At 41.4% G+C, this 23,525-nt stretch overlaps 1 protein-coding gene across 5 annotated transcripts in view; it reads right to left on the bottom strand.

The window, feature by feature from the left end:
* Positions 1-4,084: 4,084 nt before the first annotated feature.
* Acer3 (alkaline ceramidase 3) overlaps positions 4,085-23,525 on the bottom strand; it is a 71,548-nt gene continuing 52,107 nt past the window's right edge. For all 5 annotated transcript variants that reach the window (XM_085682959.2, XM_048435095.3, XM_048435096.3 and 2 more), the window contains 4 exons: positions 22,969-23,070; positions 12,240-12,344; positions 8,518-8,563; positions 4,085-7,653 (listed from right to left, as the gene is read on the bottom strand). In XM_085682959.2, coding sequence (XP_085539085.1) covers positions 7,600-7,653; positions 8,518-8,563; positions 12,240-12,344; positions 22,969-23,070 — 307 coding nt within the window. In that variant the 3' untranslated portion in view covers positions 4,085-7,599. The remainder of the gene's footprint in view (positions 7,654-8,517; positions 8,564-12,239; positions 12,345-22,968; positions 23,071-23,525) is intronic.

Here is a 23,525-nt window from a genome sequence, read left to right as displayed (position 1 = left end):
GTAGAATTCCGGCCATTGGTAAATTTAGATGGAGGCCTGGGTCTCAGTAGTTTACCCTGAAGCAATACCTTGTTGCAGGAAGGACCACAAACTGAGATTACCTGAGCACCACCCAAGAACAGACCATTCAAAGGAAATGCCTAACATTCCAACTGCTGTAGACTGGACCACCTGCCAGCGCACATTCACCAGGACACTCTAGACAAATGTCAGGCAATCAGGGGTACTAAAACCTCAGAAACCCCTCACCCCCACCTTCACTACTGTAAAACCCTATTCTAATTGAGCTCAGGACTCTCCATTTATTCCAATACCCTGAACATGCAGAGAGACTGAGTTTTCAAACTTGATTAAAATAAAGGCTCTTTGCTTTTACGTATGGGACTCGGTCTCCTTGTTGGCTTTTGCAGGGACTTCGTGGATTTGGGCATAGCAGAATTCATTGGCACAGAAGACTTCCTCAACAGAACACCAATAGCACAGGCACTAAGACTGACGATTAATAAATGAGATCTCATGAAACTGAAAAGCTTCTTTTTTTTTTTTTTTAAAAAAAATATTTATTTATTTATTATGTGTACAATATTCTGCCTGTGTGTATGCCTGCAGGCCAGAAGAGGGCTCCAGACCCCTTTACAGATGGTTGTGAGCCACCATGTGGTTGCTGGGAATTGAACTCAGGACCTTTGGAAGAACAGGCAATGCTCTTAACCTCTGAGCCATCTCTCCAGCCCCGAAACTGAAAAGCTTCTGTAAGGCAAAGGACTCTTTCAATAGGGTTAAACGGCAGCTTACAAACAGGAAAAGATCTTCACCAACACCCCTTCTAACAGAGGACTGATTTCTAAAATATATGAAGAACTCAAGAAACCAGACATCAATATTAAATAATCCAACTAAAAATGGGGTACATGTCTAAACAGAGAATTCTCAACTGAAGAATCTCAAATGGCGGAGAAACACAGAAATGTTCAACATCCTTAGCCATCAGGGAAACGCAAATCAAAATGATTCTGTCATTCCATCTCACATCTGTCAGAATGGCTAAGCTAAAAAAAAAACAAAACACAAATGACATCTTATGCTAGAGAGGATCTGGAACAAGGGGAGCACTCCTTTATTGCTGGTTGGAGGGCAAATTCATTGTTCCTTTGAATTAGAACTTGCCAAATCTTGGACCAGAGGAGCAGAGACCTGCTCCTGTGCTCTTTTGGCAACCCTCCTGGGGAATCCCTTTGCTGTTCCCACAATGACATGCGCTGGCAGTGGGCCAAGCCACCTATGCTGTGGCAAAGCCATTCTCAAATGCCCACACCTCATCCCCTGCTCATGGGAGGGACTGGATGCAGAATGACCTGTTGCCACTGTGCCTGGGCATATAAGGCTGTGGGGACAAAGTCCTAAGGGGTGGGGATGGCATGTTTGATTAGGGTGGGATTTACGTCTGTGAGATCTAGGTGTTCATTCAAGTTTAAACTTGGCCACTTTTCCCAATATGCCAGTTAAAGACTGTAATAGTTAGGGAATTTTAGTTAAACTTATTTATTTAGTGTGTACGTATGTACCACGACACAAGTAGAGGTCAGAGAATTTCCTGCAAGATTCAGTTCTCTTTCGACTACATGGATCCAGGCGGTCAAACTCAGGTCATCAGGCTTAAAAACATGTGCCTTGACATACGATATCATCTCACAAGCCAAAAAGAGCAGATTTAAACATGGTCACGCTGAGAGAATGAACAGAGAGGGATCTGATGGTCCCTGAAGCCCCTTTTGCACCTTGGCATGAGCTCAAGACTTACATAAAAAAAATGAAGAGAAACATTATCTGACTGGTGTTTTCCTCAATTCTGGCTCTGCAAGATGGTCCAAGAGTGTCCTATGGCGTGAGAAGATGGATCTCTGTAACACATCTGGCAAGCCACCAGCCAGGCATTGAGGATGTCAGATGCCCTGAAAATGGAGTGACAGGCAGTTGGCGCTGCCTGGTGTGGGTGCTAAGAACTAAGAACAGTGCTCTTAACTATCAAACCATCTCTAGCCCCACGATCCAAGATTTTTCTCTGCTCTGCTACTATAAAAACTTTATAAAACTGTTACCATGTAGGAATACACTATTTGGGGTAATCTGAATCTAATCTGTTCCGAGGTCATGGTCACTTGCTTGGTTCCATGTTTGAGGTCAGGTATGTTGTGTTTGAGTTGCTGGAAATTGAACTTAGGGATTCACACACGCACGGGGGTAAGCACTCTACCTCCTGAACTGTCTTCCCAGCCCCGTCAGCAGCTCTGGCACCTGAACATGGTGCTCCAAGGATGAGACGAGTGTCAGGTACCAGAATGTGCCCACTATGCCCAACCACTTAGTGTTACCTCCCTAAGTAGATGTTGGTCAGCTTTTTCAGGGACCTGGACTTGCTTGGTTTGGGCCACAGTCCACTGGTTTACTCGGAGCTGGTGAGCAGTCGGCAGTATGGTGTCCACTGTGTTTGTTTTCAATGCATGTAGTTTCAGAACATTTGGTTTAATTTGTTTTTAGAATGTTTGGTTGTTAATTTGCAAACATTCAGCCTCTTATCTCCTTGCCCCTATTCTAGTGTCTAATTTACGGAAGAACATTTGGTACCCTAGATGGTTTTGTTTGGTAGCTGTATAAATTCAAGTTATAAATATTTAAAAATTGGATAAATATAATTAAAGATAATTTGATTTTATGCTTCCCAAAATAGGGAATATTTGACCCCCCCCCCACACACACACTAAACTGGAAGATCTGGATAACAACAATTAAAAATGACAAATGGATAGCTTACTTTAACTGAAATTTTATTTTATTTTTGGTTTTTCGAGACAAGGTTTCTCTGTGTAGCCCTGACTGTCCTGGAACTTACTCTGCTTCCAGGCTGGTCTCAGACTCACAGAGATCCGCCTGGTTCTGCCTCCTGAGAGCTGGGATTAAAGGCGTGTGCCACTGCCACCAGGCCTAATTGAACATTTAAAACATCTGAAGAAAAAACTGAAATTTTAATTTACAGTTAATAAGAGTTTTAAATCTACATCTAAAATAAAGAAATGTTAAAAAATGAGTAAGAAATTAACAAAAAGTTGAAAGATTGTGTAAGAACTAAAGATAAATTCTTAAAAAAAAAGAATTTAGGCATTCTCTGGCTGTGTTTTCTGCCAACTTTTCCTTTTCCTTCTTTACCTTCAAACAGAACAAAATTTTCTATGAAAAAAAAAAAGAATTGTGCAGTCTATTTAAGGATAAACCTAAAGAGAGAAGAGATCCCATTCTAAAAATTTCCCTTTGTGAAGGTGACCTCTCTTGATTATTAACTCTTAAACAAGAAAGGAAAGGAAAATTAATCCTACCTTACAGCTTTACCTTGGAACTATCTCCTCTCACTAAATGTTTCTTATATCTCAAAGAGGTGGAGTTTAATTCTGCTATATGAATCCTCTTGAATTATTATATGAATCCACGACTATTCTGCGTCGTGTCTATTCACTGCACAAACTGTCTCCGTGCAATTCCTTTGTCATTTTTCACTCTGAGGAAGAACTTAAGCCTGTGAGCATCTCATTTATCATTTAAAAACCTTTATTGTGTGCTTCTCTTAGTATGACTAATTTTGTTTTTAAGATTTATGTGTACAAGTGTTTGGCCTGCATGTACACAGTGCACACATGGATGGCTGTCACCCTCAGCAGAGGCACTGGGCCCCCTGGAACTGGAGCTATGAGGTCATGAGCACCTGAGGGTGCTGGGGATTGAACCCAGGTCCTCTGCAAGGGCAACAAATGCTCTCAGCCTCAATGCCAGGCCGGATTTAAATGTGGGTAAACATGAACGTGTGAGAGACATATTAAAAGGCCTGATAAATACATACTGCCTTATGATAAATATACTCCTAACTCCCTGAAACCTATTAAAATTGTAATTTTTGCTTATCAAATGTTTCATGAGCCCCTGACGTGACATTTGTGTATATGAAATGAACACTACGCATGCACCACAGCAGGAAAGCCCACTAAGTCATTGCACGGGACGCAGAGATTTTAATAAAGACTGTCTTCCAAACTGGTTCTGGAAAAAATTAAAACTTTATTTTATTTTTAAAAAAAAGTCAAGGGTAACAAAAATAAAACAGCATGAAAATGCTCTATTTTGACCCAATTCTTTGGACGCTGTGCTGAGAATTCTTCTGCTGGACGGGCTCCTCCTACAAGAGTGCTCTTACTGTACAGTGATGGATGAGACTCCAGTAAGGCTGAGCTACATCTAGAATGACGGATGGATTTGCCAAAGAGCTTTAAGTTGAACTTCCTTTCCAAAATGAAAATTATAGGAGTTACGATATCACCAAGCAGTAACATCAGACTGGGTATACTTACTCTGTGTAATAAAAAGGACATATTATTAAGTCTTACCCAAACAGGGAAGTCTCCCTTACTGTGGTTAGAACGCAGTGCCCTAGTGCAGTCTTACTTCTCTGGCGAGCCTGGGCAGAGACAACAGACTGCAGCTGGCAGGGCATTAAAGCTGGTTAAAGACGGGCACTAGACATCTGGAGACGGATACAGCCTGTGGAGCTCATTCTAAGGAAGTGGCACCAGGGTCCATGAGACCCAAGTCTCCACAGACTCAAGACTTGAAGACAAGGCCACCTACTCCTCTAAGCTATGAAAAGGCTGAAGGACTTAAAGACAACAAATGGGATGCTTTAACTTCTTAAAGGCAAAGATAAATTATTACAAATCTATCAGTAATTACAACTGTATGTTTTGCTTTTTTTTTCTTTTGGCACTGTTGGTAACTGTGGTTACAATCCATAGTATCTTTTCTTTAATCTATTCTACTATTGGATTTTTCCCTAAAAATTGTTTTTGTTTTTTTGTATTTTACCATGATCTCAATATATAACCATCAGTTGGGTTTTTTGTTTGTGTGTGTGTGTATGTGGTTTTGTTTTGCTTTGTATTTTAGCAGTCTAAAGGATCATATCCAGAACAATTTACACAAACATAGCTTTGGTTTTCCTGATTCAGGTCCTTCCTGGGGCCACTTCTGGTATAATCATACTGTTCTTGCACTGACAACTTTTTAGAGATTTATTTATTTTAGGTGTATGGATGTTCTGCTTGTAGATACGTATGTGTACCATGTGTGTGTCTGGAGGTCACTAGAGCCGCAGGAACTGCAGGGATGGAAGGTTGTGAGTTACCGTGTGGGTGCTGAGAATCAGACCCAGGTTCCCTGCAAGAGCAATCAGTGCTCTCAACTGCTACACCATCTCTTCAGCTCAAATTCTTGCATTTTTAATCCTGTACAATTCGTGTCTTCTAGGATATGACAATTTCAAACTTAGCTCATTATGATACAGGGATTCAAGTCCTCCAAAGCCTCCTCTCCAACCAATAGAAACAACAGAAAGAGAGCTTTGTGGTCTCTCTTTGGCAAGGACTATATTCCTCATCAGCATGGAAATTACACAAATAGGCTATTATCCTTTAGCCCCTTACCACAGCTCTGAGGATGGGGTAGAGTGAGGTAGGTAGGCGAACAGGAAGTTCTGGCGGCAAACAAACAGAAACCACACCAGGGGAGACTGGAAACCTTTCCAACTCTGGTATATGCATAACAAAACAGTATGCTTTAAAATAAGCCCGACCTCTCTAATTGCCAGAAAGATGGAGGCCGTGTAAATGTGCTACACAGGACAGAGGCTCTGCTGGCCAAGGACCTTTCAGTCCTAGACCTTTGCCAGTCCTATTCCTAGTGAAAGGTCTCTATTTCCATCGCTATCCATGTGTCTCTGCTCCAACTCTTGTTCCAGGACACAGTTCCCGGGCATCTCAGTGGGCACACTCTGGACTCTGACCCATGTCTACAGTGAAAGTACAACTGAGGTTCTCTTAGATTATGTTTTGGCATGTCTTGCTTTCATAAAAGGTGTGTTTCTTTAATGGCCATCTGGGAAACATTTTTGGTTTTAAAAAAGTACCAAAAGTACCTAATGAACCAAATGCTTTTTATTTGTTTGTTTTTTATTGTTGCTGTTTTGTTTTTTGAGACACAAGTCTCCACAGCCTCAAGAACACCTTGAAGACAAGGCCACCTATACCTCTAAGCCATTAGATTTATGTTTTGGCATGTCTTGCTTTTATAAAAGGTATGCTTGTTTAATGTTGGTTTTAAAAATGTACCAAGACTACCTAAAGAACCAAATGCTTTTTGTTTGTCTGTTTGAAATCCCGGTCTCCACAGTCTCAAGAACACCTTGTAGGTGTTCTGGAACTTTGTAGGCCAGGCTGGCCTTAAACTCAGAGATCTGCCTGTCTCTGCCTCCTGAGTGCTGGGGTTAATGGCGTGCATCACCCTGCCAGGCTAAGGCTTCTTAATTACTCTTGGGAAAATGGGAAAGTTGTTTTTATCAATTTTGCATGAGAAAAAAACCCCTACTTTTCTTTTGAAGCCATAGCTCAGGATGCAATCAATAGATATATGATCTTTCATTTATTGTTTGTGACAATCAATTCAATTTCTTGACACTGAGATCCAAATTAGGCCTATCTGCCTCCCCATGAGATTTTACTGCTATTACTGACTTGTTAAGTTTTAGATGCTGAGAAGTTACAAGTCAGTACTGTTTCAATACTTGTATTTCTTCTCCTCAAAAAATGAAGGAGCAAATACTTTAATAAGCTTTATGCAAAACAGTACTGACCGTTTTACTGGAGTTAATCTGACATGTGTCTGGGTATAGCCATGACCTCTCTGAAAACTGGGAAATACTGCACAATGCAAGAAGTAAAAAATGTCCAACTTCCCCTGGTAACTTCATTTAAACTATGCTGGCATACAGAATATGGGTAGGCCAGGCCACCAGATAAATTTGCTAGATGCAAAAATAATAATAACTTGAAAATTAAACAAAGCAAAACAACAGACTTTAACTGGTGAAAGATAGGAGCCCTGAAAGAACTCCCAGCGGAATGACAGACAGACGGCCCGCCCCCTCGACTGGCTGTGGGCCAGAGCCCGAACAGAGCCCACTCACGGGCAGGTCGGAGTCTGCTTACAGCGCCCCAGCTAGCACCAAGGCAGGTAGTGCGGGGCTACCCAGGAAGCTGTGAGGTTAATATAATAATATAAATCAAAGCTGACACAGCTAAGTACTGGCTCACAGTCAACCATCTGGAAATGGGATTTTGCCAGTCCTTAATGACTTTGTTCAATATTTAATCAACAATTAGGAAAGATATAATTAACATGCAACTCTTGTAAAAAAAAAATAAAAAATATTAACTTTTTCATGAATGACCAGCACAGACTGTTAACCTGCTAAGAAAAGTCCAACTTCTCCCATTCTAGAATATAAATATACACCCATCAGTTTCTCTGTAAGCATCTTAGGTCACAGACAAATGAGATAAAGCCAGGAGCTAAACAGTCAACAAACCGACGCTCATTCTGTGCGGCTGAGTCATCCACCTCTTGTGACGGGCATGGTGTCTGAATGTGCGAGTCTTTGGGGACTTCTGGGCCATCTTGCCAGAGCTACAGCAGGTGCTTTTGTTTCCTTGATAGAAGAATTCATCAGTGTTTCTTCTGAGGTTCAAACATGACCATGGGCCAGATCCCCAAGAGAAACTGTGGAGACAGGTGAGGACAGGATGAGAGGAGAGACTGCTCTGTGCCACCTGAAGAGGAAGGAGGATTAACACGTCCTGGGGGCTGCACGGTCACACGTGTTAGGTTGGGGTCTGCACGGTCACACGTGTTAGGCTGGGGTCTGCACGATCACACGTGTTAGGCTGTTATTATGACATGTCCTGGGGTCTGCACGGTCACACGTGTTAGGTTGTTATTATGACACGTCCTGGGGTCTGCACGGTCACACGTGTTAGGCTGTTATTATGACACGTCCTGGGGTCTGCACTGCCACATGTGTTAGGCTGGGGTCTGCACGGTCACACGTGTTAGGCTGTTAGTATGAGCAGCCTGAGCACAGCAAGGCCTTCCTGACATCAGCTCTCAAAATCTACCTTCACTTCATCTATGCAAATGAAGCAGGCACGTAATCTGTAACTCCTAAAGGAACTGGGGGGCGGACCTGTGTGCACATGCACACATATGAACACAGTGCTTATGGAAGTCAGAAGCGGGCACTGGGTTCCCAAAGCTGGAGCTAGAGGTGGTTGTGAGGCACCTGACATGGGTGCTGGGAATGGAACGTGGGTCCTTTGAAAGAACAGAACATGCTTTAACTGCTGAGCCATCTCCCCAGCCCCTTAATCTTAAAGTCTTAAAATAGTGCTGTAATGTAGCTACCAACAGCTCCACTCTGTTGAAGTGACTTGGGTCTAAAGAAGCTGCTTCTCTAAGATCACAGTAGAAGATGGAGAGCGAGCACTTCAGAACTGATGTCTGCTGCCCCTCAACCGCTCCATAGCCCCTTTGTCTCTCACATCCACTTCATCTTCTACCACCACCCTGCCTCACAGCAAGACTTACCTTCACTTTTGGCCTGTATCTCAGGTAAAGTGTTCTTGTATATAAACTGAAAGAAAAGTGGAAAAATTTCTTAGAAATCAACTCATAGACTTTAACTTCAAGTGTCTGTAGTTTAGGACCAAGCATCGCATTATAATGCCCCACGTGGTTGGTATCACAATTCCACCTTTGCAAACGCAGCTGTAAGCATTAATTAAATAAAGGCATGAGAAACCAGAGAGGTAAAAGCTTCTTTGGTGTCTTTAAAGTGAGTCACTGCTGGAGCTGAGATTAGATCACTAAAGCAGAGCACACAGCAGACACTGCTGAATTCTCCCTGAAAGCCACTAGGCTGTCAGGAATACACAACAGTTTTATGTACACTACACTATTTAAATGCATTGGAATAGTGACAAATGTATCATGACCACACATACAAAACCCAATTTTCTAATATTTCTAACAAGAATCTAAAGGTCGCAAGAACCTACTTGTTAACTTTGTAACACTTAGCATGACTGTGCTACATTGTCCGGCACTAAAGCTAGGACTACAGAGAATGGCAATTTAGCTGTTACCTGCACATCTGCCAGCTGGAAGACTGAATATGTTAACTGTTGATGTCTTTAAGTATTTATCCAACAAAAGACCTAAACAATTGTTTTTAGTGGAAAGTTTGTTAGCACAATTTAGGCTGGCGATAATGCAGAAGTAATTCCTCACTGGGTGTGGTGGCACTCCCTGTAATCCCAGTACTCAGGAGAGAAAAGCAGGAGGGTCTTGAATTTGAAGACAACCTGGGCTACTTAGTGAATTTCAGGCCATCCTAATCTACATGGTGAGAATATCTGGGGGGTGGGGGAGAAGAGCAAATCCTATTCAACTTTATCATTTCAACAATCTATTAAGTATTTAACAGAATAGCAAATTGAGGCTTGGGGCCAAATAAGCAATCTGGCTTTGTCTTGCAGTAAAATGGTAGACTACAAGTTGCTCCCATGTGACCTGGTTAAGAGGGAAAGTCAGGATAAGAAACAGATCCTTTCCCCAAGAGAGAAAGAAAAGCTTCGGAAATTCATAAAGGTAGTGACAGATAGCTGAAAAGTACAGAACCAAAGACAGATGATGTACCAAAAAGCAGGCTAGTCAGGTCAAGAAACGGGAGAAACACACAAACACCTCTCCCTCCCTCCTTCCCTCCCTCCCTCTCTCTCTCTCTCTCTCACACACACACACACACACACACACACACACACTTCTCTCTCCTTCTCTCTCTCTCTCTCTCACACACACACACACACACACACACTTCTCTCTCCTTCTCTCTCTCTCTCTCACACACACACACACTCTCCCTTTCTCTCTCTCCTCCCTCCCTCTCACACACACACTTCTCTCTCCCTCTCTCTCTCTCTCTCTCACACACACACACACACACACACTCTCCCTTTCTCTCTCTCCTCCCTCCCTCTCACACACACACTTCTCTCTTCCTCTCTCTCTCTCACACACACACTTCTCTCTTCCTCTCTCTCTCTCTCTCTCTCTCTCTCTCTCTCTCTCTCTCTCTCTCACACACACACACACACACACACACTCTTTTCTCTCCCTTTCTCTCTCTCCTCCCCCCCTCTCACACACACTCTTTCTTCTTCTCCCCGCCCCCACTCTGTCTCTGAGTCTGAAGCTAGCCTGCAACAACTCCAGGGTATGTAGTTTCATCACTGAGAATAGCCCCGGAGTCTGAGAGCCCTGAGCCTGAGATTAACAGGTAGAACAACCTCTGGAACTGCCTATTTACTGTTCACCGCCGAGGGAACACGAGACCCACTGCTGAATTCCTTCAGCAGGAGCATCAATACTCAGAGTGTTTGTAAAGTATGAAGTCAGGTCTTCTGCCCACACAGACGTCTGTGCTTTGGTTGCTTCCCTATTCCCCACACACCTGGGAGAGCTTCTCTAGCTAGAACAGTAGCTGCTTGGGGTACAACACTGGGACTCCCCAGAGAACCTGCCCAGCTCATGGACCGACTGCAAAGCTAAGTGTGCTCAGCGGAGACTCTTGGTACACAAAGAAGTCACTAAAGTTAAGACAGCGCTAGTGAACTCTGGACGCGTGTCTAATATAGGCTCTCCAACAGCAGACAGAATATCAAAGATGAGCGTCTACAAGGTAGCAGGCTCTCCCCTACCTTGTGTCTACTATTGACCATCTGTTCCAAGGCTCGCCCTGCTTTCTGTTTTCCTGCCTCTGTGCAGCCTCCTTTTTCTCCTCACTTCACTTTTAGTAGTATTCATACTTTCCTATGTATAGATTCTAAGAAGCAAGACTTTCATGTTTTTACTCCCTACCTCCCTTTCCTTGTTATTTTCAGGCAGGGTCATATGTAGTTCAGGCTGGTTTCCAATTTACTATGTAGATGAGGGTGACTTTGAACTTCTGATCTTCCTGCCTCTCTCTCCTGGTGCCACCATGCCCAGTTTTATGTGGTGATGGACCAAGGGTTTGTGCATGTTGAGCAAGTACATCCCTACATCCTTTTCTCTTTGCCCCTGTGTTTCCCTTTTCCCTCTTTCCTACTATATTACATTTTTTTTTTATTTTACCTTATTTATTTATTTTTTTGGCTTTTTGAGACAGGGTTTCTCTATGTATCCCTGGCTGTCCTAGAACTCGCTCTGTAGACCAGGCTGGCCTTGAACTCACAGAGATCCACCTGTCTCTGCCTCCCAAGTGGTGGGATTAAAGATGTGCACCACCACAACCTGGCTTGCCTTATTTATTTTTGTTTCAAAAAGTTTTTACATTTTTATTTTCTAATCTCCTTTCTTAAATTATCTAATTTTGCTTTCAAACTTTGAATAATGGAAACTCTCTTGTTGTTGCTGTTATTTTGAGACAGGTTATCAGGTAAACAAGGCTGGTCTCAAATTCACTATGTACAGTTGGGAGTGATCTCTGAACTCAAACTCCTGATCATCCTGCCTCTACTTCCCTAGTCTGGCATTACAGCTGTGTGCTCCGATCAACAGGCCCTATCTAGAACAACTTGAGATGATTCGAAATTAGACTCCCGCCCCCACCTCTGCACAGCTGTCTGAGTTAATGACCAGTAAGACCAAATCAATCAAACAAGTAAACGATCTGAAGGAGGATAAGGCCTAATAACTAGGAAAAGGATGCTATGGAGGTATGACTTGTCCATCATAAACAGTCTCAAAGAGAACAAAGTGATAACCAAGTTATTTCTGGAAAAGGACCCTTCCACCCCCAGAAGGTCTGGACTGAACACTCTAAGACCCTCTTGTGGAGACTGTGAATGGGTCTCGTGGACACTAGGCAGCCGTGAGCCATCGACTTCTGGAGAACACGGGAGAGAATCCCCAGCTACAGCTGCTCCTGGCCTCATGCTCACGACACACGACATGTGAGAAGGGAACTCTTTTTTTTTCAAAGGTTTCTCTGTAGCTTTGGCGCCTGTCCTGGAACTTGCTCTGTAGACCAGGCTGGCCTCAAACTCACAGACATTCGCCTGCTTGTGCCTCCAGAGCGCTGGGATTAAAGGCGTGCGCCACTACCGTCTGGCTGGGAAGGGACTTCTCATGGCCACCCAGCAGCAAAGGCAGTGCTGAAATGCGGATTCTGTCTCCAGCATTTTATATTTACACCTTTCTTCTTCAAGCATAAAGTCAAAAACAGCAAAACTTTTCCAATACTAGGTCAAAAATCCTTTATTTCCTACCTGAAAAGGATGTGAAGATAAGAGCCCAGGCCAGTTAAAATATGCCACCATGCATGAAACTGTGTCGTGACACCAATGATAGGGGGCGCTCTCTTTCGAAAGTTCCTGTGTGGAGAAGGGGAGGGCGCTGTTACAACTGAAAACACACTAGTGCTGACAATGTTACACTTTGAAATACTGTAAAATATGGAAATTATTTAAGTTCTGTACACTAACTGTATTGTTTTCTAAAAGGGTATTGTGAAACAAACAATATTTCCAAAAGGTTCATGAAGAAATGACTCTAATTAATGTAGAAGACAATTTACTGACCTTTTATTAGCTTTAATGTATTTGATTAATTAAAGGTTTTGAATAGCCTTACCCCAGAATCCATCGTTTTGTTCCAGGTAACCACTAATCCCATGGAAACTGTTTTGTTTTTAAGTAGTACTTTATTAATACTTAGAAACAGCTGTTCTCAGGAACTCACTTTGAGAAACACAAATACAGTTAGCTATCTGCTCAGGAAAGAACACACACGCACTTCCTTTCATGTCAGTATACCACTATATGGCTTATAAATTCTTTCAATATCTACGGTTTCACATCTAAGTGATTCTTTGAGGAAGTGATCATTAGCAAAACTCTATGTGACAGGGACTTAAAATTTGTAGAACTATGTTAATAGCTCCCCAAGTAAGTTACCCGAGTCCGAGTGGGTCTCAAACTCTTTTGATTAAATAAGTATATATTATACTAATATTAACTAGAGAAGAATACCAATGGGGAAAGCCAACTTGAGGCTGCTATATGGGAGTTAGTGTGTCACACCCAGGGGATGGCTACCCACTCAGCTCTCCTAGGCATTTTGCTGGATGTTTCTAGTTCAGAAGCATGCATCTAGATCTTAGTTTCTTACTTCCTTCTTTCCACCCTGGCGACCCAGGGTTTCATGTAGTCTAAGCTAGCTTTCATGTCTTGAACCTCCTACCCAGAGTGCTGGGATTATGGGCATATATCACCATATCCAGCTTTATCTTAGTGTTTAGCAAGGGATATATTTACTTGTCTACATTTATACAACTTTTTAATATAGGGATCTAAGCAAAGTATATACTTACTTATCAACATTTAAAGTTCTGCATGTACATATACAACGGGAATTTTAGAGGATTTCAAACACAGGCAAAGGTATGCAGAGTAAGAGCCGTATGTGGTGGAGCATTTGCTTGTGGTTCTAACATTGGGAGATGGAGACAGGAGGATTAGGAGTTCAAGACCCCTTGGTTACTTAGAGATCTCAAGGCCAACCTGGGCTGTGTGAGACCCCGTCTCGAAAAAAAAAAAAAAAACAAATCACCTTCCTCAAAAGTAAGCTAAATAATAATCCTTACAACCAAACTTCAATAACTATCCAATTATGCTAAATCCAAGTCATCTGAACCTTCATCTGTGTCTCTCTGCCACATTACTTTGAGGAAAATTCTAGATATATTTTATCACTAGAAAAAACTTCTTTAAAACATAGCTACAATACTATTTTCATATCTAAGATATTAGTAATAACCCTCTAGTATAAAACTTTAGTTATTAATCAAGTCCAACACTGATCATGTCTTCACAGTGAACCAAGATCACAAAGGCTAATAATGACATTGTTAACCACTGGCTTTGGTTTTTGGTGCTGGTGACCCAGTTCAGGATCTCGTGCGTATCAGACAAGCGCTCGACCATCTGAGCTGATGCTAGCATCCATATCTCTCTCAAGTCCTTTAATCTTAGGTTAAACCTCCCTCCTTCTCCCTTCCTGTAATAAATCTGCTGCAACTTCCAAGATTCCAAGTTTCCAACGGTCTAAAGCCTTGCTGACTGACACTGTCCTTGGAAAGATCAGCCTGCATTTCAGTGCTTAGCTTACTTCACAAAGCAGATCAGGTCTTTTCTTTTTTCTTTTCCTTTTTTTTTTCTTTTTTTTAAGAGACAAGGTTTTCCTGTATGATAGTCCTGGCTGTCCTGAAATTCACTTTGTAGACCAAGCTGGCCTCAAACTCACAGAGGTCTGACTGCCTCTGCCTCTCAAGTGCTGGGATTGAAGGTGTGTATCACTACACCAGTTTCCAAAAACACAGTAAATCCGTGATTAACTGTATAGTTTTTTGCTGCGGGAGTACCTTCCGCTCCTTCAGCCAATAGTCGCTGAAGTACGAGCCCACGGTGCTGCGGGAGCACCTTCTGCTCCGTCAGCCAATAGCAGCGGGGGTTTCAAACAGCTTGCTGGAACTTCAAAGGGAGCTTGCGCTGTGAGTTCTTTAACGCGTTGCAAGGAAAAATTTAAAAATCCGTGCAGAACAGAGCAAAGTAGGCCAGCAGAGAGTGTCTGAACCTGTGTATCCTGGAAGGCGTGGAGGTTATGGCTGAGGGAGGGCTCGTGCCAAGCCGAGCTGGCCAAGCTGAGTTGGTGGCAGGCAGGCAAGCCAGAGGCCGGCAGCTTGACCCTTAATCCCAGCACAGGGACACGGGGCCCAAAGCTCTAGGCCTCTTTAGTAACAGCGCAGTGGCTGTGTCACGACCCTCTGCATCGGGTTAAACAGAGTGGCAGGGCAGGAGAGCCCGGCTGGTGTAGGCCAGGCTGCCTTGTTTATCGGCCACTAGAAGCTCTCTGACATTTTGTGCTCTGTGCCTGGCCTCTGGATTTTCTCTCTGTGTACATCTGACCTCTCAACTGACTCATTTTCCCTAGTTTTTGAATAAATAACAGAGCAGATTTTAAAACAGGATTTGTCATGAGGCCTACAGTGGTTCCAGTCGTGACTCGGAGACATCCCCATCTGGTGGCTGACAGGTAAAATGGCAGGTTTCTTTTTTAATGGGACTCTAGCTGCAGCTTTTGCTGCCACTTTGGTAGAAATCACAAGTGGCCTATATGCCTATGGACGTACCTCGATTTACTGGTTATTTGGTTTTAGTTTCCTTCTTAATGTTATATCATTGTGGAAATATGTGACATTAATTGATAGGATTAATACGATGATAGGCAAAATTGACTCCTTATCTAAGGGCACTAGGAAATTACCTGAAAGGATCCAAGCTGTTGAATTTGACTTTGAAAAGTTATCACAGAGTTTTGATAAGGTAACAGACAGAATGTACCTCCAGGATGGCAATTTACATGATATCCAGGGGCAGTTCAAGGAGGAGATACTATCTTTAAAAGGAACCATTAAGACCTTGGAGTCACAAGTGCAGAATGGGGACCAAAAAATTGATACCTTAGTGAAATCACTAGAAACACATGCAGGTCAGGAGATTAAGGATTTAAGAGAGACGATGATACAAAGATTTGAAATGATTAAAAAAATTATTGGAACTGATGATCCGGGTGAAAAGACACAAGGGCAGGATACAATGCCACCACCACCTGTTAGAACTGGCTTACCCAGGGTTTTAGCAACATACCCTGTAATTTATTCTGACAAAGCATCAACTTCTAAAGGCTCAAAGGGAGCCAAAGAATCTAGATGGATGCCAGTAGGTATGAATGACCTAAAGGAAATTAAGCAAGCCATTGTTAATTATGGCTTGCACTCTACATTTGTTAAGGAAGTGATAAGGACTTGGGCTTCTAATGTCAGGGCTATCCCCCACGATTTCTCACAGTTAGCTTCAGTGGTCCTCGAAGATGGACCTTCCTTGATGTTTGGAGTTTATTTCAAGGAAGAATCCAAACATATGGAACAGCAAGGAAGAGCAAAAGGTGTGGAGGTTTCACAGGATCAAATTCTTGGTGTAGGAGCTTACGCTGATCCACAGGTCCAAGCTCTTTATGATGATGAAGTATTGTCTCTATGCCACAAGGCAGCTTTAAATGCCTGGGGTAGATTACCAGAGCCAGGAAGAAAGGTAGAGTCATATACTAGGGTTAGGCAGGGACAGGGAAAACCCTATACGGACTTTTTGCAAAGATTAATTAAGGCTCTGAACACAGGAATAACAGACCCAGAAGCTAGACGACTAATTCTTGAATCATTGGCTTTTCAAAATGCAAACTTAGACTGCAAAAAGATAATTGGGCCTTTAAGGCCTAGATCAGCACCTATGGATGAATGGATCCAGCATACCATGAATTTTCAGACCTTTAATTACAATGACGAATCATGGGTAGGAGAAGCGATTTCTAAAGTGATGAGGGGACATCAACCTGCCAAATGTTTTAATTGTAGTAAATTTGGCCATCTAAAAAGGGATTGCAGGCAAGGAATTTCTAGGAATAATACTTCATCTGGGAATGGCAGGAATAGGAAACCTCGGCCTTCAGGTATATGTAGGAAGTGTGGTAAAGGAAGACATTGGACGAATGAATGCAGATCAACAACAGACAGACAAGGCAACCCGATACCATCGGGAAACTCCCTGAGGGACCTCTCGCAGGCCCCCAAGCCAAAAGTGGCCCAGTCATTCCCAGTAACTGTGGAGGACACATCACACCAGGAAAATTAAAAACTCTAGAAGCTTCTGTACAAGATCATAAGGTTCTAAGTGATGCAAATTTGGAGGATAAAGTCAGAAATTCAATTACGAAATAAGAAACATGTATTTTGGCAAACTTCTATAAATGATCAGAGACCAAAGCTGAGAGTATATATAAATGGAATTGTGATTGTTGGCTTGATAGACACAGGAGCAGATGTGAGTATCATCACTCCAGAATCTTGGCATCCAAATTGGCCTCTTCAAGAGGCAGATGTTCAATTACTAGGAATTGGAACCATATCTCGAGCTAAGCAAAGCATGAGATGGGTTCACTGTATTGGGCCAGAGGGTCAAAGAGGAAAGTTAAGGCCATATGTAGCTGATATTGCAATAAATTTATGGGGCCGTGACCTACTACAACAATGGAATACCCAGATTAACATTCCTGCAGTCTCAGGAAGTCATGATTCTGGGAAGGATGCAATAAAGTACTATGCACAAAGGTCACCAGCCATTCAGGCTGTACAAGAACATAAAACAACTAACAAACCTTTAGAGGTACCTACAGCCCTACCTTTAAAATGGCTAACTGAACTCCCTAGGTCCAAGGGAGAAGAAGAAGGAAGAAGAACGTGAGCAGGAAGGGCAAGATCAGAGGGAACCTTCATCCGGCGATGGATGGCGATGCAGACGGAGACCCACATTGGAGCACCGGACTGAGCCCCCCAAGGTCCAAAGGAGGAGCAGAAAGAGGAAGAACATGAAAAAGGAAATCAGAACCGCAAGGGGAGCGATCACCCACTGATACAAGGGGACTGATCTAATGAGAGTTCACCAAGGCCAGTTGACTGAGACTGAAGGAGCGCTTGATCCAACCAGATTCTCTGGAGGAGGCTGGATTCCCTGAATGTGGCTGGCCCGAAGTCTTTCTAAAAAGCCATTGACAATGACTCTGGGACTTGTTTCCTCTGCATATTCTGGATTTTGGGGGATCCAGTCTGTTTGGATACTCACCTTCCTGGACCTGGAGGGAGCGGGGAGGAACTTGAACTACCCACAGGGCAGGAAACCCAGACTGCTCTTAGGGATGGAGAGGGAAGAGGAGAGGGAGTGGGGGGAGTGGGAGGGTGTTGTGAGGAAGGGCGAAAATGGAAACTTTTATATTTTAATAAACTTTAAAAAAAATGGCTAACTGAGAAGCCAATATGGGTTAAACAATGGCCTTTAGCTGAAGATAAATTGCAGGCTTTAGAACAATTGGTACAGGAGCAATTAGATGCTTATGTTGAGGAGTCCACTAGCCCTTGGAATTCTCCTGTGTTTGTTGTAAAAAAGAAATCTGGCAAATAGAGAATGGTGACAGATCTAAGGGCTGTCAACAAGGTAATTCAGCCTATGGGCCCTCTACAGTCTGGACTTCCTCTGCCTTCTCTGTTACCCAAAGGATGGCCTCTTATAGTTATTGACTTGAAGGATTGCTTCTTTACCATACCATTACAAGAAAAGGATAGAGAAAAATTTGCCTTCACAGTGTCTACTTATAATAACTCCCAGCCTAGTAGGAGATACCAGTGGACTGTCCTCCCACAGGGAATGCTCAATAGCCCCAGCCTGTGTCAATACTTTGTACTTCAGCCATTGGAAATAATATGTAAGCAATTCCCTAAATCTATAATATACCATTACATGGATGACATTTTGCTATCTGATTCAAACATAAATACTTTAGAAAGAGTGTTTGAGGAAGTAAAGATAATTTTGCCTAAATGGGGATTACAAATTGCTCCTGAAAAGATTCAAAGAGGAGATTCTGTTAATTACCTAGGTTACAGAATAGGTTTACAGAAAATTAGGACACATAAGGCACAAATTAGAAGAGACCAGTTACAGACTCTTAATGATTTTCAGAGATTGTTAGGAGACATTTCCAGTCTACGACCAGCTGTTGGGATAACACCTGATCTAGTAATTCATTTAAACAAAACCTTAGATGGTGACAAAGATTTGAATAGTCCCAGAGAATTAACAGCTGCAGCAGAAAAGGAACTGATCATGGTTGAGGAAAAATTATAGGAGGCACATGTAGATAGGGTGGATCCAAATCTTAGTTGCATTCTAGTCATATTGCCTTCCAGAATTTCTCCTACGGGAATTTTAATGCAGAGGGAAGATACTATTTTAGAATGGATCTTTTTACCACACAAACCAAGTAAAAAATTGAAAACTTATGTAGAAAAGGTCTCTGAATTAATTATAAAAGGTAAACTGAGACTTCGTCAACTAGCAGGTATAGACCCAGCAGAAATTATAGTGCCTTTCACTACTGATGAGATAAAAAAGTTATGGGAAGACAATGAACCATGGCAAAGGGCTTGTGCTAATTTTTTGAGAGAAATTAATAGCAACTATCTAAAAAGCGGTAGACTTAACCTTATAAAGAGAACTTTTTGGATTCTTCCTCGAATTGTACGTGATGCTCCAATAACTGGAGCCCGTACATTTTATACTGATGCTAATAAATCAGGGAAGGCTGGTTACAAATCAGATGAATTGAGTAAGGTGGAACAAAGCCCTTATACTTCTGTCCAGAAGGCAGAATTATATGCCATTCTTATGGTGCTAAGGGATTTTAAAGAACCTCTTAATATTGTTACAGATTCACAATATGCAGAAAGAGTTATCTTGCATATTGAAACTGTTGAATTTATACCAGATGATACAGAGTTGACTTCACTGTTTATCCAGGTACAAGACATAATCAGGAATAGGCTTTGCCCGATATACATAACACACATCCGGTCCCATACGGGTCTGCCAGGTCCTCTAGCACAAGGTAATGCAGAAATTGATCAATTATTGATTGGAAGCGTGTTGCAGGCCTCAGAATTTCATAAAAAACATCACGTCAATAGCAAAGGTTTAAAGAAAGAGTTTTCCATTACATGGCAACAAGCTAAGGAGATTGTAAAGAGATGCCCTACTTGCTCTTTATATAACCAAACACTACTACCTGCAGGGACTAACCCAAAGGGTACTCAAAGGAATGAAATCTGGCAGATGGATGTGTTCCACTTTGCAGAATGTGGAAAATTAAAATATGTACATCACACCATTGACACGTATTCAGGCTTTCAGTGGGCAACTGCTTTAAGCTCAGAAAAAGCTGACTCAGTAATCACACATTTATTAGAAGTTATGGCCATTATGGGTATACCTGCACAAATAAAAACAGATAATGGTCCAGCTTATGTATCTAGGAAAATGAAAACAGTTTTTTGCTTATTATAATATTAAGCATGTTACAGGTATACCATACAATCCTACAGGTCAAGCAGTCATAGAAAGATCAAATCGAACTATAAAGGATATGTTAAATAAACAGAAGGGGTGAAAAATGCCCCCAGAAATAGATTACATAATGCCTTATTAACCTTGAATTTTCTTAACGCTAATGAGAAGGGAACAACAGTGGCAGAAAGACATTGGATAATGGAAAAGTCTGCTGAACTAAATCAACCGGTTTATATCAAGGATGTGCTGACCTCTCAATGGAAGCCAGAAGATGTGCTACGTTGGGGAAGGGGTTTTGCTCTTGTTTCTACAGGAGAAGAAAAATTGTGGATACCATCAAAATTATTAAAGTTTAGATTTGAAGAGAAGAAATCTCTTGGAAAGGAGAAATGACAACATCTACAATGATGATAACCATACAGGTGGTAAGAAAAACATAGAATGGGGGCAGGGTTCTGTTCTTATCTCCACAGGAAAACACTCGTCTTTGAAAAATTCAAAGGACCCTGGATGTTTGAATACTGACAGATGGAAAAATAACTACCCAATATAGATTATCAAGAAAACTTAATAGGTTCTGTGAGTATGAAGCTCTGGAATATACTAAATCATATTTCTGAATTTATAGAGCTGGTTTTGGAGTTGGACTCTTGGCTCGTTCCCTCTCTAATTCCAAGCCTGTTGTTAGGAGAAAAACCCAGAGTTTCTGGAGTTTCTGTCTTATGTCAAGAGCCATGATATGAGACAGAAAGAAATATGAGTTTAGAAAACATCTTTGCTTTTCTTCATATCTATCATACTTTTCACTGAATATGTCTATCATACCTTTCATTGAATATATGTTTGTATATGTCTATATAATTAATGTTTAAGTTTTCCACAATGAACAATGAGTTTTTCATGCACTGACTTTTGAAGTTTCCAGGAAGAAGATGGGACCCCCATAACAACAACTCCACTCAGTTGATATGACATCATGAGACTGATAGTGCTACTACAAGTCCTGTTCCGGGTATCCGCTGCACAGATGATTCCAACTTGGTTAGTTGAAATGGTGCACATCTTGTACAACATTCTGGCCAGACCTCCACAAAATACTCAGAGACTATTTGCAATTTTAAAAGACATTGATCTTGAAATTTAACCATCATTTTACTTTCACAGGATCCTCCAGAAAGAACCTCATCCCCATGACAGCGGGAAGTAATTCTAGAGGACGATGTCCCCTCTCTCAGCAAAGTTTGTCCTCAGGTTTAGGAACAATATTTAGGGATTGATTATAATTAGTATACAGTTGAAAGTTGGGAAAGGAATTTTATAAGCTCAGGGATCTTTTTTTTAAAAAATGAGGGAAAATTGGATAGATAATAATGGTATTTGTGAGTTATTGTTTATAGATAATTACATCGGCATAGATTTTTGTATATGGATACAAAGTTAAATTATATTGAATAATGTATGTATGCATGCTTCTACCTGTTTAAAACATTTTTTATGTATTGATATATATTGTATTGATATATGTATACCATATTGCAGTGTACATTTCTACCTCTAATTAAGATACTCATATATTGTTTATGTATTGATATTTATTGTTTACATTTGGAGGTCATTGTCCTCATTTATTGCACAGTTGTTTATTCTCTTAGTCTTTAAGTTAGATACATGTTAAGAATTGTAGATCAATAGTCATCTTTGTCTGTCATATTTATGGTTAGACTAATCAGGTTCTTTAGATACATACAGATTATATATAAATAGTCTTCAACCTCTTCGAAGAGCTGTAGAAAATGGCATTTAATTTAATCTTAGAGTTCTGTGTAGTGAGACACAATCACTCCTGGCAACACCGACCTATTCCCGAGAGATTGTTGAGCACCAAAGACACTCCACTTGGAGCTTGTCTTCTTGACAAAACTGGCCTCTGAGCAAGGAACTGCCCATACCTCAACTACTGACAAATATACGGTATCCGGAAATGGATAAGCAGAACTGTCAAATCTTACCAAGACAGAGTAAGACAGTTTTGAAAAATCTCTTGCCTGTTAAAATCCGGAAATGGATAAAATCCAGAAACGGATAAACAGAACTGTTAAATCTTGCCAAGACAGGGTAAGATGGTTTTGAAAAATCTCTTGCCTGTTAAAAATAATCTGTCAGTTATTCTAGGCCTTAGTCAAAGTTGGTTGCTTCAACGCTGCAAACAGGTCTTTGGTGATTGCCCAGGTAGCCAGTTGTCTCTGTGATTTGTTGCATGTTTTGGAAGTTCTTTGATTGCACTTCCTAATTACTCAGGTAACATTATTTCCCTTCTCGGATCTTCTATGGGGTTGAAGACTAGATAAATGTAGCTACTTTCCTCTCATGACTTGGCCAAGTTATTTATTATACAAGACTTTAGCTAGTTAGAATAGGATATTTGTACTTATTGTATATAATTTTTTAGGTCTGTAATTACTGTATATAATTTCGTAGTAGGCTTAGAACTCTCTTACTTAAACAAAAGGGGGAGGTGCTGCGGGAGCACCTTCCACTCCTTCAGCCAATAGCTGCTAAAATACCAGCCCACTGGGGCGTGGTATATTTCTCTTTAAAAAAAAGAGCGGCAAGCCTCGGCTCGGCCTCTCTTGTTTCCAGCGCTTGGTTCCGGCTCCTGCTCCAGCGACTAGGCTCCTTTCCTGACGGTTTATGTGTATGTAAGTTTTACCCCCCAAAATAAATACCCCTTTAAAACCTAACTGGTGTGGGATTGATTCGCCATTAGTTTTTGATGCACACATACAAACTAATCCAAGATTATAAAATATTCCGAGGTTTAAACTTTCAGGCAATTTAAAATAGGTATTCCCAGAGTTTAATTTTCCTGTGCTACACAGTGTCAACACTGGTGAAAATTCATTTTAGGACACTAAAATGCCCACAAAATTCTCTGCTTAATATAATGCTTCCAAAATTATTTCCTAGGAATGAAAATATATCTTACCTCAGTGAATCACAAAAGATGTTATCTACATTCCACAATAAAAATCCCAACAAAAAGATAGTCAAGGATGTATAACCTAGTCCTCTAAGCCATGGATACACCCTGTGGAGAAAAGAAAAGCAAAATGACAAACCTTCAAGTCACATTGTGACCAGATCATGTGAGAGCTGGAAACCATCATTTTTATGAGAGAGAAAAGTTCTCAGGAGACGAAGAACAAACCCATTTATCAATTTAATGTCTTTGTTAACCATGTATTACATACTTAAAAAGATTTTTTGAGGAGGGTCTTGCTACGTTGTTATTCAGGCCTCAGCCTCCCAGGAGCTGCAGCGACAGCAGGTTCACCACTGCGCCTAGATAGTGCTGAACGTTTAGCTATTTAAAGGTGCTGAGAGAGAATGGTCCACCAATTCTGTTAAGTATATGAAGGAGATAGCCTGATATACTTGCCCAACAATTTCTCAGTGATGAGATTTTTAAGTGATGGGAGAATCTATTAACATTGAATCACATCCTCTGCCAGGCACTGAGCACACATACACACATACACACAC

This window comes from Myodes glareolus, chromosome 24 (assembly GCF_982192425.1).
Source record: "Myodes glareolus chromosome 24, mMyoGla1.1, whole genome shotgun sequence".
Classification (NCBI taxonomy): domain Eukaryota; kingdom Metazoa; phylum Chordata; class Mammalia; order Rodentia; family Cricetidae; genus Myodes; species Myodes glareolus.
This window is presented reverse-complemented; position numbering and strand designations above follow the sequence as displayed.